The sequence below is a fragment of the Zosterops lateralis genome, assembly GCF_965231275.1.
Source record: "Zosterops lateralis genome assembly, chromosome: 3".
Lineage (NCBI taxonomy): Eukaryota > Metazoa > Chordata > Aves > Passeriformes > Zosteropidae > Zosterops > Zosterops lateralis.
The window spans coordinates 64807240-64821474 of NC_139764.1; the positions used below are offsets into that span (position 1 = coordinate 64807240).

General features: G+C 37.6%; 1 protein-coding gene across 1 annotated transcript in view; it reads left to right on the forward strand.

Moving 5' to 3' along the window:
* Positions 1-14235, forward strand: part of ROS1 (ROS proto-oncogene 1, receptor tyrosine kinase) — a 70046-nt gene that overhangs the window by 21790 nt on the left and 34021 nt on the right. The window contains exons 18-27 of the mRNA XM_083858097.1: positions 4158-4258; positions 5852-6066; positions 6423-6580; positions 7159-7321; positions 8080-8342; positions 9155-9218; positions 9869-10071; positions 10520-10731; positions 11180-11466; positions 12395-12571. Of these exons, the coding sequence (XP_083714223.1) occupies positions 4158-4258; positions 5852-6066; positions 6423-6580; positions 7159-7321; positions 8080-8342; positions 9155-9218; positions 9869-10071; positions 10520-10731; positions 11180-11466; positions 12395-12571 (1843 nt within the window). The remainder of the gene's footprint in view (positions 1-4157; positions 4259-5851; positions 6067-6422; positions 6581-7158; positions 7322-8079; positions 8343-9154; positions 9219-9868; positions 10072-10519; positions 10732-11179; positions 11467-12394; positions 12572-14235) is intronic.

Consider the following 14235-nt stretch of genomic DNA (forward strand, 5'->3'; position numbering starts at 1 on the left):
GTCATACACAGGCCAGGTCCCAGCCTGGCCCCTCTTGCTTTGCCCCAGGCTCACAGAAGGCTGTGAAGAGGCTGGTGCTGAGCAGAGCAGCTCCTCAGAGAGAAGGGGGCTTCATGCAAGAGTAAAAATATTGGGAAGATTAGGGGCAGGGGGAAGGGAAGGGGGATTGTTGTTATAGCCATATAAGGGCAGAGAATGGGTCCCATGCAGAAGTAGAAAGGAGGGGGAAAATAGAGATGCTATTTCCACCAATAGCTCACCAAAGATCCTGCAATATGTGGAAGATCATTAGCTCCCTTTTCCTACCTAAAGACATTTTGTTATGCTCTGAGGCCTTCACAGATAACCTCCATACCTCTGCTGACCTCTCCCCTGCCTTTCTTCTACGTTCACCCCTCTCTGATGTCCTATCAAGTCTCTCAAAAACTTGTTTCACTGCTGGCTCCTCATAGATCATTGTGGTCTTCTCCAAATCCCATCCTGCCTCTGCCACCATTTGAGATTCGACCTCATTCTTGGTAGGTGGAATTTGATGTTGCCTACACAATGGGAAAACTCTGAGACTGAGTATTCTCCTCATGAAATATCAGTCAGGGTCTTAGCATATGCCTGTATATGCCTTCCTTCCTGCCTTCCTCCCTCCCTCCCTCCCTCTGAACTTTTTCCAGGCTGTATGCTGAGCAGGTCAGGCTGAGGGACCATGCCATCCACTGGACTGCTTTTAGTCTATGGTGTCTCTCTCTAAGAAGAGCTGAATGCTCCACAGCTCAAGGCACAGCTCGTGTGGGGTTGTACTGTCTGCCCCATGTGCTGGAGTGAGGAGACATAGTTTGACTGTGACAGGACAGGTCAGCAAAGGTAAATTACTGCCTACTTTAACAGCTTACTTTAAAACACAGCCCTTGCTAAAGAAGCCTTTGCTTTTATTCCCTCTGTCATACAAATTGTACTCCCATTTTACCTGAAGCCAGGCTGTTTATTAAAGATCCTTTCCAGTTTTAGAGATCTATCTCTTTGCTAGATGAGCTCAATGAGTTTTGTCTCATTCCCCAGAATATTTCATTTTCCTTTCCTGAAAGAAAATAATTTGCTGACTCTCTGATTATATATAAAAACCAAAACAACAGGCCTAGTTTAGTCCATGAAAGGGAATTAATATTCCAAAAGTCCAGCTAATCTCACAGGTCTTTTACTTTCATTAGGGCTTGGGAAGAAGGAAGGCAGGTTCTGGTGTGCACCCTTCTATACTTGTAATCCTGCATACAGAAGAACTGTAAAACTTTTGTACATGAGAGAAAAGGCTGTGCTGAAAAAGACTGCTCTATTTTCCAGTACTAGCCTCCCTACCTCTCTGTGGAAGCTGGCTGGTGTGCACTGTCTCCATGGAAGGTTTATGTTGTCCAAGCTCAGTGGCACACTTGGACTTAGCACAAATCTGGATGATCTGTAGCAAAGGACTGACAAGTTCCAGTTTATTCTAAGTGGCAAACCTCAACTTCCTTGGCCCTTCTCTTTTGATTCACAACTTGCTTCTCTTGATCGCCTCATGCTTAACCTCAAATTTCTTGTTCTTGCTTTCAAGAACTTTGGCAGCAGTAAGACTGCTTGTCTGGTCCTGTCATTTTTTTTTTTTCTGCACCTTTCTCTATGTCAGTGTTACCAGCCTTCAACCATTCACTTATTCACACCTCCTACAAACATCTCCTCTCCTGCTTCTCTGCTGCCCTAATCTATGCACTGACTTCCTGAACTCAGCCTCCTGCTGTGATGCACACAGGCAAAAAGCCAAGTACAAATGTCTAGATTGAGAAGTGACCAGTTATATCTGACAGGTGTTTCTTTATTAAAATAAAACTCAGACTAAAACTCTCAGAAAAAAAGGACAGTGCAACATTCTTTAATGGTAGAATTGTTGAGCTGGTTGTTATTGTCTCAATACCAAGAGGTAAATATATGTTTGCACAATACTAATATGTATTTTCCTTGTACAATGAAGTCCTTTACCTGAAAAGAGCATGTCTTACCTCAGTATTAAACCACAGATGTAATAGTTAATTGCTGTTATCCAACATTTAAAGTATGTTCTTCATGTAAGTGCTTCTTACTGGTATTCACCATCTGTTTTTCTAATAAAGAATTGCTGTTCAGCTGGATCTTCAGCAGTTTGTAGCTGTACCTCCTTTTAGCTTGAAATCTGAATGCTAGGAATGGGAACAGAAGAGCCTACTGTGAAAATGGCAGATTTCTTAAACAAATACAAAGGCAGAGCTTTGAAAGTCTAATTTCTTTGGCAGGAACTAGATCCTTTTATGGCAATTATTTTATTTTCTGATTAGTTGTTTAGCTCAGTTGGTGCATATTGGCAGAGCTTGATTGATTTTAGCAGAGCTACTCTGATTTATTCCAACTTAGAATCTGGCATAGAATTTCCAAAGCACTTACTAAGTTGTTTACACTGTACAATATGACTAGAGCAAAAGTAATTTGTAGGGGAGCAGCACTGTATGAAGAGGGCCAGGATCCTTTAGGTGTGGTTGCAATAATTCAAGTCAAAGAGTATTTCAAATAGCTAAGTTTATCTTGCATCTCATGGTGTTCAGTTACATTGCACCATCACAAATACATGTCATGCCCAGAGATTGATAACTCTCATGAACTGGGAGATGTTTGCCTGTTTTTGAAGAATAATGGAAGGGAGGTGTTAAACTACTGCCTAACTCCTGGAAGTGAATAGTACAAATATTTATTTGCCTTTTAATAATGGGTATATGGGGATCAGGATAAAAAAGATGGGCACATCCTTAGGAAAATGTAATATCTGCAGAAAAAAAATGGGGCCAGCAAAAAAGATCCAAATGTTCAAAAAAGCAACATAAATTCAGGAAGATGTCTTTTGGTGTTGAGCATGGGAGGGAGAATAGGTAAATGGGATAAAATATAGCACAGCTAACTAAATATACACATGGGCACATACACGCTGTGAGATATTTTTAACAGGACAACCTACAGGAGCAATCATTCAAACCTTGATTTTCTGACATACAATGTCAACAGAAATATGTCAAGAATGTGATTACATAAGGAGCAACAGACAACTAAGTGATATAGCATTTGCTTTCCTGTCATCATCTTCTCCAGTTTATTAATGAAGAGTTAGGAAAAAAAAGGCTGTTCCACTTACATACATAATGGAAATTTAAGCTTATAAAAGAATAGTTACAACTAGTGTTTGCATGAGAAGTTTGAGAGCTGCTGGAAAACATGTTCAGAGGGGCTCCAAACAACTTGTAAGCTGTGCTAATGATATAAAATAGATTAAACTTGATAACATTTAGCAGACTAACTTATGGAAGCAAGTTATTTTTTATTCACGGAACAGATTATTAAATGTCTGATTTTTATTACTGTTGCATATGGTATTGAATCTGTTGTTTACTACAGAAGCAAGAAAACTCTACTTTAAATATTAGATCCTATTAGAAAGAAGCAACAAATCTTTCACCTCCCTTAAAGGAAGATGAAACATTGAAGTAATGAACAAGAAGATTGTTCAGGATTTCCTTCCCCCCTTTATTTAATTAAAAAAAAAATTGCAAAAATTTAAATATTTAAATTTCCCGCTTAATCAAATAAATTAATTAAAATTTTGCATCTATTTTCTGTAATAATGCTACACTTTAAACTGTTCATGTATAAAATCAAAGCTGGAAAACAAAGACAAAAGACCTGAAATACTTTTTTTCAAAAGGTGAGTCTGACTTTCAGACTGGATACCATCCACCTGTTTCAGAATGTCAAGAATGTTAAAATACCAGAAGTATTCTGGAGATTTTGATAGGTAATTCCACTAATCACTTGATATGCTATTGCCATCATATCTGAGGAACTTAGATACTCCAGGGATAGAGTACAATGTGACAGGTGTTAAAAAACTGCTATCTAGAAAATTGCCAACTGCTATAAATAGGTGTCCACCAAGGACCTGATTATTTTCTAGTGCTATCTCTTTTTGTGTTAGACTAAACCTTCATGGTAGTAATGTTATTTTTGCCAATAGAGCTACTTATGGTGTTGTCTGGACAACTGTTATGCCTAAGGGCTCTTACCTCAGAAGTGAAGATGTGTTCAAATTGGTATTTGGACTGTTTTTTTCTTAGGTGGTTGGTGTAACTTTGGATCTCACCTATGGTTTTCTTTACTGGCTTGTGCAAGATAGTCTATGTCTAAACCTATACAGAGCTTCTCTCCGCAAAGAAGGGTAAGTAAATGTATAGCAGAGGTAAGAAAGTCTGTATTTTCTAGTTTTTGTCATACTCTTCAAGAAAAATAATGTCATCCAGTGTGCTGGGCACACTATTTACTAATTTAACATTAAACAAAAAGAAGAGCTAATGATCATGGCTAGCTGATGGCAAACTACATGTTGTGATGGTTGCTAACAGTTTTACAGTGAGAGAAACATGGTATGGAACCTCAACTGAACTGAGGTCATGCTCATCAATTTTTAGACTTAGCTTTAGGAAATAATTGCTGCTTATTGTCTATTTTATCTTGGCATTTACAGCACTTGACAGTTTCCAAGTGCCTGGAGCTCTGTAACTTGCTCATCTTTCATGAATCTCAGGACTTGAACTGACACCACTTTCTCACCTGAGCAAACAGTACCCAGCAGGCTTCCCTCTTGATCATCCCAAAGCTGATATGGCTGGATCGCTCCAGAAAGGCAAAGTTTGATAAGACAAAACATAACAAACAGTGTTTATGGGTTAGCTTGATTATATACTAAAACCTTGAGAAAAATGGTGGTTTATTCTCTAAGTGTGAAGTGTATAATGCATAGTAGTTTGTGAAACTATGTTTTTGCTCTCTTCTCCCTTTGTGGAGAATGTGATTATTTTAAATTTTTTTCAAGCATCGGATTAAACTGCCCAAACTTATTTGAGCAGCATCTGTATTTACATGTACCCATAATATTGCTGTCTGGCTTTGTGTGGAATCAGATGAATTTTCTGACTGATTTTAGACTTGCTGTGATTAATAGTAAACACTGAAAGAATCAAAATATGTTTAGTTTTAGCTGGAACATGCAGCTCCATTATGAACCAATTGGCAGCCATAAATCATTGTCCCTGGCATGCCAGAATACAGAGATTAGAAGTGATCCATCCTAATGGACCTGATGGTGTGTCAGAGCTTTTCCATATTTGTTTTGGATGGCATGGGTCTAAGTTGAAAGACATTTCTGAGATGGCAAAATGATGCCTCTTACAACATATTTAATCTCTTACCAAGATAAATTGGGACCTAAAAAGGCTTGAGTAAGTTGTAAGGCCTTGTAAGTTTTGACATACAATATACGAGGCAGATTAAATCACCAGTGGTCCCAGTGAAGAAAAATGTTAATAGATCTTAATAAATGGAAGGAAACTAACAGGGTCAAATAAATTTGGGTTCCTGATGTAGTGAAGTAGAATGGATCTCATGCTCTGAAGTAGACTTCACTGTTTCAGTAAAATTGCTGAGAGAAGGTGGGCCGATATCTCAAAATATTAATTTTTCTGCATCTATGCAGAAGAATCTTAAACCATTTTATAATTGTTTTTCAATGAAATAAAGAGAATGAAGGCCTTTTTCTTCTTTCTGCAATGTTTCATATTCTGAAAAGTGTTCTGCTTTAAAGAGCTTAAAGAAAATTTTTTATTTGATTTCTTGCCTCCTACATTTTAGAATTTGAATTATAAGTATTAAGAACTTGAATTATAAGAAACTTAACAATATGTCAAACATTGCATAAATCTGTTCCCTCTACATGTGTGCTATCACTTTGCTAATTTCATACATGTTCCCACAGTTGTAGTAATGCCATCATCACAGAATTTGCAGGATGGAGTACTTCTGAAATATCTCAGGGTACACTGGAATACTACAGTGGTCGTCTGTTCTGGATTAACAGGCTTCAGTTCATTACAGTCCAGGAAATCAATCAGAGCCTTAGCATTCCCTTCTCACAACCAGCAGAGTTTACAGCCTTTACCATTGTTCAGGCATCGCTTAAACCTTTGCCAGGTACATTATTTTCTTTATCTAAACTCCTCAATAAAGGTATTCACTGTCAGTCTGCAATTCTTCATTCTTGAAATTCTTTACTCACTCGACAAAAAATAAGACAAAAAGCAACTTATTAATAAATATATCAGGATACACCTGAGATATGTATATACTACCATATATATCAGGATAATGTGCAATTATAAAAGCTGATGGTATATGTTTGGATAAAAAAGAATATGTGCTGTTGTTATTTATTGTTCCTATTTAATGTTGGCTTATAGGATTTGCTTTCATGTTTTAAGTCATGTTTGAATAGTCTATGTACTCCTCACATTCTTTAGATTATTATTATTTCTTCTGTTTATGGACAGGAATTTTTTCTTCTACGCCAAAAGTGATTCCAGATTCAGTGCCAGAGTCTTCTTTCAGAATTGAAGGAAACTCCTCAAGTTTCCACATCACTTGGAGTCCCTCCACAAAGGTGGAATGGGGAACTGTCTTTTACTGCGTGGGATCAAAAGCTCTACAGGTGAGGATATTGATGTAATCCCTCCCTATTATCTACATTTATTGCTGCACCTACTTGCTGATACATCTATTTTTAAAAAGAAATAGAATTTGCTCCTTCTCCAGCACTTACAAATTGGTCAAGAATTAAACTAAATTGCAAACAGAGTGCAAGTTGTCCAGTTTCTCCACCACTGCAGGCAGCAGTGGCTCTGGGCTAGTGACTGGGATGTGAAGAGCCAGACAAGGAGATCACAGTAATCAAAACGTTGAGAGAAAGCCTCTCACAGTAACTCAGAGAAGTGTTCTCTGAGATGACAGTGGGACAGCCTTTTCCTGAATGTGAAATCTAGCCTTCATCCCCCCTTTTTGGGGTGGCATTTGGCAAGCTTTACTTTAAATTCAAAGGGCAGATTGCTGGCACATCGTTACGCATCACCACAGTGCCACAGGAGCTGCTGAAACAATGACTGCTCACAGGAAGAGAATCTCTGTTTCCATTTAGTTGACCAGTTTGGTGAGGGAGTTTTGGAAAACTGAAGGCCTGTTGAGTAGGAAAGAAGTCTTGCTTTATTTTGTTCTGTTTCATTTTATTTGCAGTCTCTGGAGAGTGAAGGATGCCTTCATCCCCATAATCTGACAGTGCCATCCTACCGAGTGGATTGGCTGGAACCATTTGCCCTCTTTGATTTTACTGTCACTCCATACACATACTGGGGCAAGGCACCTACGACATCTGTATCCCTTCAAGCCCCTGAAGGAGGTACTAAATTTTTACATCCTGTTTCCCGTGTAATGGGTACTGGGAGCAGCTCAATGTCAGCAAGTGAAACCCTGGTGAAGGGTGAGCAGCTTTCAGAGCCAGTCAGCTGCAGGCAGAGCTGCAAGGACATGTTTCTGTGTATCTTTGGCAATCATCTATTGCAGACATAGATGCAGACAATTGAAGTAATTGAATTCAGAACAGAAAATGCAGGACAATATATCCAGCATGTGCCTGTGACTACAAGTAAAGAAAGAGAAACTGAATTCATTACAATGAATACCAAAGGCTGCTTGCAATATCTTAATCACTTTGTTGATTTTTAATAAATGTTATGCACACTTTAGTCTCACTTCGGTGTTTAGTTTTGCTCTTATGCACATCAAAATTAAGTTACCTAAAATATAGTGATGAGTGACTGAAGCACTGAGAAAGCTCATGAGATGCAGTAGATTTTGAAGTGAATAGGAGAGGGGATAGAATATGCTCTGTGTTGTGAAAATTTTTACAGCCCCATAGTTACCTACAGGACCTAGCTAAATAGATATGTCCCAATCTCAGTGCAGGAGTGCATTTTTTCCTGTTTTTACAGCTCTTTCTTTTGATCAGGCAAGGTAAAATCAGATAGGCTCACATCAATTAAAACAGAAAAGAATTACCATTAAATTTTAGATAATCTTCTGTAGAGTTAATTATGAAGTAGGGTTTGTGTTTTAACAGAAGTATTTTGTTCTATTTTATCTTTATTTTTTATACAGTTCCTTCAGCCCCTAGGAATCCTAGAATATATGTGATTCAAAACAACCTGCATGAAAGTGATGGGAAAGTCCTTGTGGAGTTCAGGTGGGACAGACCTGAAAGAGACAATGGAATATTAATACAGTTCAGGGTTTACTATCAGCTACTGAATCAGAGCAGCACTGCTGGCACTTTCATGGAGTGGATTGAAAGCAATGTTAAACCCACACAGGTGCAGTTTTCTCTCAAGGATGTTCTTCCCAGCCTCACAGTAAGGTTTCAGGTATGAAAAATAACTCAGCTTGTCTCGTGACAAATGGTAGATGTTATCTGTGCAGTCTCATGTGTTTGCCTGGGAGATGTTTTTTTTTCTGCATGGGAGATGGGGCTTGGGCCAAGAACTTGTGGTTTCTGCATGTAGAGCTGCTGATTTGCTGACTCACCCATGGATACCTGGCTTAACCTCTCTATGTATCATGTTGTTCACTAAATGGTGAAGCCCAAAATATTTTTTTCTAGAGGTTTCCCCAAGCCACTGCTAAAAAATGCAAGTTGAACACAGATTCAACTGATCTGGTGGAGAGTGACAGAGCTAGAGTATGAGAAATGCAAGGACTCATGCGGCTTCTATGGAGAAAGACTTCCAGTTCAAAACTTGTCAATAAGTCATATTTTTATTGTGATAAAGGTTTTGGAACAGACAGAACGTGTTCTTGAAAGACAAGTTAAAAGTGTGAGAGCACATAATAGACCAGATACTAATAGGGGAGAACACCATGCTGGTTGCAAAGTCAATGCATAGTAGGAATTGTTCCAGACTGGGAAAGGAAACAAAAAGACTGTCTGGAGTCCTCTGAGCTTCAGCTGTTAGATGCAACATGGATTGTCAATCTCTGGGCCACTGCTAAAAATTATCTTCATAGCCACAGTCCCAAGCTGAATGTAACATTTGAACTGACCAGCACAGGCTTATGTCAAACACACTCATGTTCCCAGATGAGCAGACAGGGGTTTTGTCTCTGTTGACTCTACAGACTCTCAAATGCAGTCATTTATGCTGTTACTTAACATAAGTATCAATCTCCTGTCTCACAGGTGCAGGCCTTCACCTCTGTAGGTCCAGGGCCTTTGTCTGATATGGCAGAGAGGAATTCATCAGGTATGGATGATTTAGTTGCCATCTCATGGTTTGTGTGCAGTTGCTGGTGAAAACGACAGTACGAGAATTTGGCAATCTGATAAATAGCCTCCAACATTTTATGCAACATACAGCAGACACAACAAAGGAAATTATTAAATCCTCTGATATGAAATATTAATGCATTCTTTATTATTAGACTTAATTTTGGGAATTTCAGGCCTTTCCACAAAACTATGCTAAATTAGCTTTTTTGTGCAACTCCAGGCTAGCATGGAACAGTAGGTTTTCACCTGTAATCTCTATCCTGCTAGAGATCATAATATATTTCTAGTTAGGCTGTCAAAGTTAACTACGAGAGTTAGAGACCCACTAGAGTTCATAAGCTATTTTTAACTTGGCTGTTAAAGATAATTAAATCAGCAAACCTGTTTTACTATGCTTAAATTTGTTAGGTAAGCATTCACAATGCCACTGAAAATATCTTAGTAGTTCGATTGTGATGACAAGAGGGCATCTCATTACTCTATTTATTTACTGTGGCATACAACCAAATAAAGTAAGTTCAGACCCATCATTTATTTGTATCTCATACTTGCTTTCCTAATGAACAATGTGATTATCTAGGATGGGTTTTTTTTATAAATTCTGCTGTGCTCTTTTCCTTCCAGATCTTTTCCCTGTCCCAACTCTAATAACTCTTTCTGCCAACAAGTTGGTTCTTACCGACATAGACAATGGTCATACCATATGGGAAATTACAGCAAAGACTAATGTAAAGGACATCTGTTACACTGCTAATGATGACATAGCATACCATGTCACTGAAGATTCTCTTTTTATTCTGAATATGCAGAATGCTTCAATGGTTCAGGTATTCCTTTATTCATTCCTTTACTTGAGAGAATCTAGGAAAGTATGTGGCCAATATTGTCATCATTTTATGGCCAATTATGCTTTTGAAAGACCAGAGTATGCCATTGTTAAAGTTGTCCTATTAATTATAAATGGTTTTACTGATCTTTGTTGATATTTTATCAGATGTTTGATTTAAAATTCAGACTAGTAAATAAAAGAAATTTATATTTTGTATCACATTTTATTTAATTTATTTCATTCTAATGTCAAGGATATGGAAGCAACAACTGATATTTATGAAACAGTAGTTCTGATTTTTCTAAAAATAATGTAAATCTATGACATGTTGTGGTATTTTTACTTCTACTTCCTGAGTAGACACTTTTCTTTCAGAAAAAATTTGAATTTCATAATATCCTAACATCAAGTTGGAAAATTCCATCCTTCTTTATTTTTTTCTTAAGCTTTTGCAAGATGCATATCTTTACAATGTCACAGCTATCACAGCTGACTGGATTGCAAGACATCTCTTTGTTGCCCTGAAAACACCACAGAACGAAACTCAAATATTTGTTATTGATCTTGAGCTCAAGAAAAAATCCCTGAAAGCCTTGAACATGCAGCTGGGCAAAAGTAATTCAACTGTATCATGTCTGTTATCATATCCTTTCTTAAGGTAAGGCACATACTACTACTAACTTTTTTAAAGCAAATTTTAGACATGATTTTCATTAAAACTTGAACTGTATGTTCATGATTGCATATCGTGCTACTTTAGTACTGCTAGTTGAGCTTGGACATATTTAATTTCAAAAAGATGTGTCTGTGTTTAAGTAAAGACTTCAATTTATGCTTAAATACTGTTAGGTTCTTCTATATAAATAATGCAAATGAAAGTCAGCACCAGGCAATTTTTTTTTCCATTTTATCCAGAATACCCTGTTATTGTGGCCTTCTATACAAAAATAATAATTTTGCACCTGAAATAACTTTGCTGCTGTAATTAGCTGGTTTTAAATGCTTGGGAGATTTGTGACTAGTTGCTCAGTTACTCAGACTAGGATTGTATTTAGATTGGTAACGCTGAAGTTTTTCTACTGAAAGCAATGTATTTTCTTTGATAGTCGCTTGTACTGGATGGAAGAGCTTGATAATGGCAGCCACATGTTTTATTATGATGCTCTGAACAACACTGTGCGCCACATCTTGGGACACAGATTGGTAGAAAAAGAGATGAGGAGCTACTGCACCTGTAATGTCACAGAAGTGGAGCTAGGAAGACCTATGAGTATAGATTTGTCTGACTCCAAAAATCCCCAGCTGCTTTTTATCAGGGGAAGAGATGAAATCTGGGCCTCAGATGTGGATGGTTGCCACTGCTGGAGAATTATCAAAATACCAAGTATTCAAGGTCTGAGAGCTCTTTTATTTTTCTAGGCAGTTTGTGATTCTTGCTGTCTCTTACTTCAAACAACATTCACTTCCAAAAACAGCATTCATGAAGCACTTTGTTAATGAAACTAATTTATTTATAGTCAAAATGGACAAAATGTTTGTATTCTGTGTTTCCAGTTGTGTACCCTGTTGATATAAACTAGGAGAAAGGGCAGTGTGAGGATATTTACTAATTCAAGTACGTACTCCAGTAAGATGTAAATCAAAACAAATGCTACGGCCTCAAGTGCTACTGGTCAATAGATTTCACTTAGAATATTAACACATTATTTTGGTAGGGTTTTGTATTAGCTACACCTATTGCAATTTATCTCAATGAAAAGATACAATGAGCACTTGTGCCTGAAAATGGCATTGCAGACTTCAATGCATGGGGGAGGTACTTCAAGCAGGTAGGGTCTTGTATGACAAATTATCCATGTTTCACTTGTGATAATAGCACTTACTCTTGGTTGCTTGGTTTTCAGCTCAGTTCTGGAGGCATGCTGGTAAAGCTGCTCTGTTACCAGAGGTGCTGTCTTAATCGTTCCTGAGCGATGGCAGATGGTGGTGGTTTTCATCTTGGAGAATAGAGCAAAGTTTCTTTAGACAGCTCTGGCTTTTGTGTTTTATTTCTTGTGTTTGTTAGTTGAATAGCAGTTCTCATAATTATGGATAATAAGACACCTTCAAACCCACACTTCTAAACTGGAATAACAGTGTCTCAGCTTCATGAGACCCACTGAAAAATATGAGAACTCTCTTCTCAAGGGGAGATATTTGAGGATTCAGTATAGCCAAGATACATATATTAACTCATTGTGAATACAAGCACCCATCTGCACTTGTAAAATCAGCTGCTCAGAGTTGATTATAAAACTTAACTATGCAACGTTTTCCTGTAGGTAATAAAATTGGCAGCTTGACTGCAGATAAGAAATTTATATACTGGACTGCTGAAACAAAGGAATACACTGAAATTTGGCTAGCAAATAAAGAAAGCAGAAGACACTTTCTTCACAAGAGAGCAAACCACGCACTGAAAATCTTAGCTTACAACGCAGCAGCACAATCATATCCAGGTAGAGGGGATCTGGCTTGTTTTGTAAATGTAACCAGTTTATTACAGAGCATGTATTTAAGTTGTAGATTGTGCTATGTGTATTTATGTAAAGTATGCTTCATGGATTTGGCTACCTTCTACAGAGAAACAATTTGCACATTTTTAAAAGGGTGAATATAAGGACTTGTGTTGGATACAATGGAAGGTCTTGATGTTGAATATTGCCTCTGTTTGTTAAGACCCAACTATGCAAATTTTAAAAATTGTGTCAGACCTGGAGATTTATAAAAGGTAGTGCATGTTACAGCACAGAAAAACAGCAAATATGTTCCGCAGTGGTGTAGCAACAGTTTGATAGTGATCCCTGCTATGACACAGATTTCTGAGTTTGTTCACATGTATGTAAAACGAAAAAAAGTCTGTCCTTCCAAAGACAAACACGTAAGAACTCTGCTCATTAAAGTGATTTATAATAAAGTACCCAAGAGACAATTACAGGTTACATTATAGTAGACCCAGGCTTCACTTAGAACTCCTAATATTTTAAACAAACCATTGTAGAAGGATAATGAAAGAAATAAAACATTAGTTTTAATAGAAAATTAAGATTCATTGTACCTATAGGGATTATCTTTGTAAATGCAGAGGTTTAGAACAGCTCCTAGCATGATGAATATATTCAAAATAACTCTTGAACTTCAGTTTTGCATAAAAACCTGGTAAATATACAAATGAGTATTTTACAAGATACACTTTGGAGTAGAAACATTTCACATTCTTTTGGATAGCTGGTACAGCTGCCTGCCTGTGGCTGCTCTGACCAATGCTCAGGCTATTCTTGCCAACATTTGGGCATGTTTGTTCTCATGAGATCTGTGTGGGCTTGGCATTGGTGCAGGAGCCTGGTTTGGCCCTGGTACAGAATGTGCCAATCCCTATCCCCAGGGACAGGGTTTGCTGCAAGAGCCCCAGGTTTAGCTGGTGTGGAAAGAGAAGAACCAAATTCAATTCAAGTGGATTATTTCTACCCAGAGATCCCCATGGAAATTTTCTAATTTACATTGAGTGCTGCAAATACATTTGGAGGAATATGCATGAACCTGACTTCGGTAGGAAAGGCAGGGTTGCTCACTTTGAGAGAAAATATCTTGCCTATGAGGTCAGTTGTTGTGGCCTAAGGGCAAGCATTGGCTGTTGTACCTTCTTCCCTGTGCACATGCCTATATTTCTTCTTTCTTAGCAGGAAGTCCATCTAATATATTTTTATTTTGTTTTTGAAAGTACATCAAATAATGAGGAATTTTCATTTTTTTTTTTCAGTAACTGTCAGTGTAGTTTTCTATTGTTTTCTCCCTCTAGACTCCTTTTCTACCTCCCATTTTGTCTCTCATTATCTGTTGTTAAGTTACACATGGAAAGCTGTTTGGAAGAAAAAGCAGATAACATTTAATTGCTAGAGAAAAGCAATGTCTATTCAACATATCTGTTTTTCCAGTAATAGGCAAGTTTGGGCTCATCAATAGGTACTGCCCTGACAACACAGCAGCTACAGTCTGCATTTCCATCTTCTACTTCAAGAAGAACCTAAATTCTTTATTAAAGTTGTATCTCATCAAAGATAAATGAGAGTTTCTTTGAGGACCACTATTTTTGTGTCCATGAAAGTAATCAAATAAAGTACTT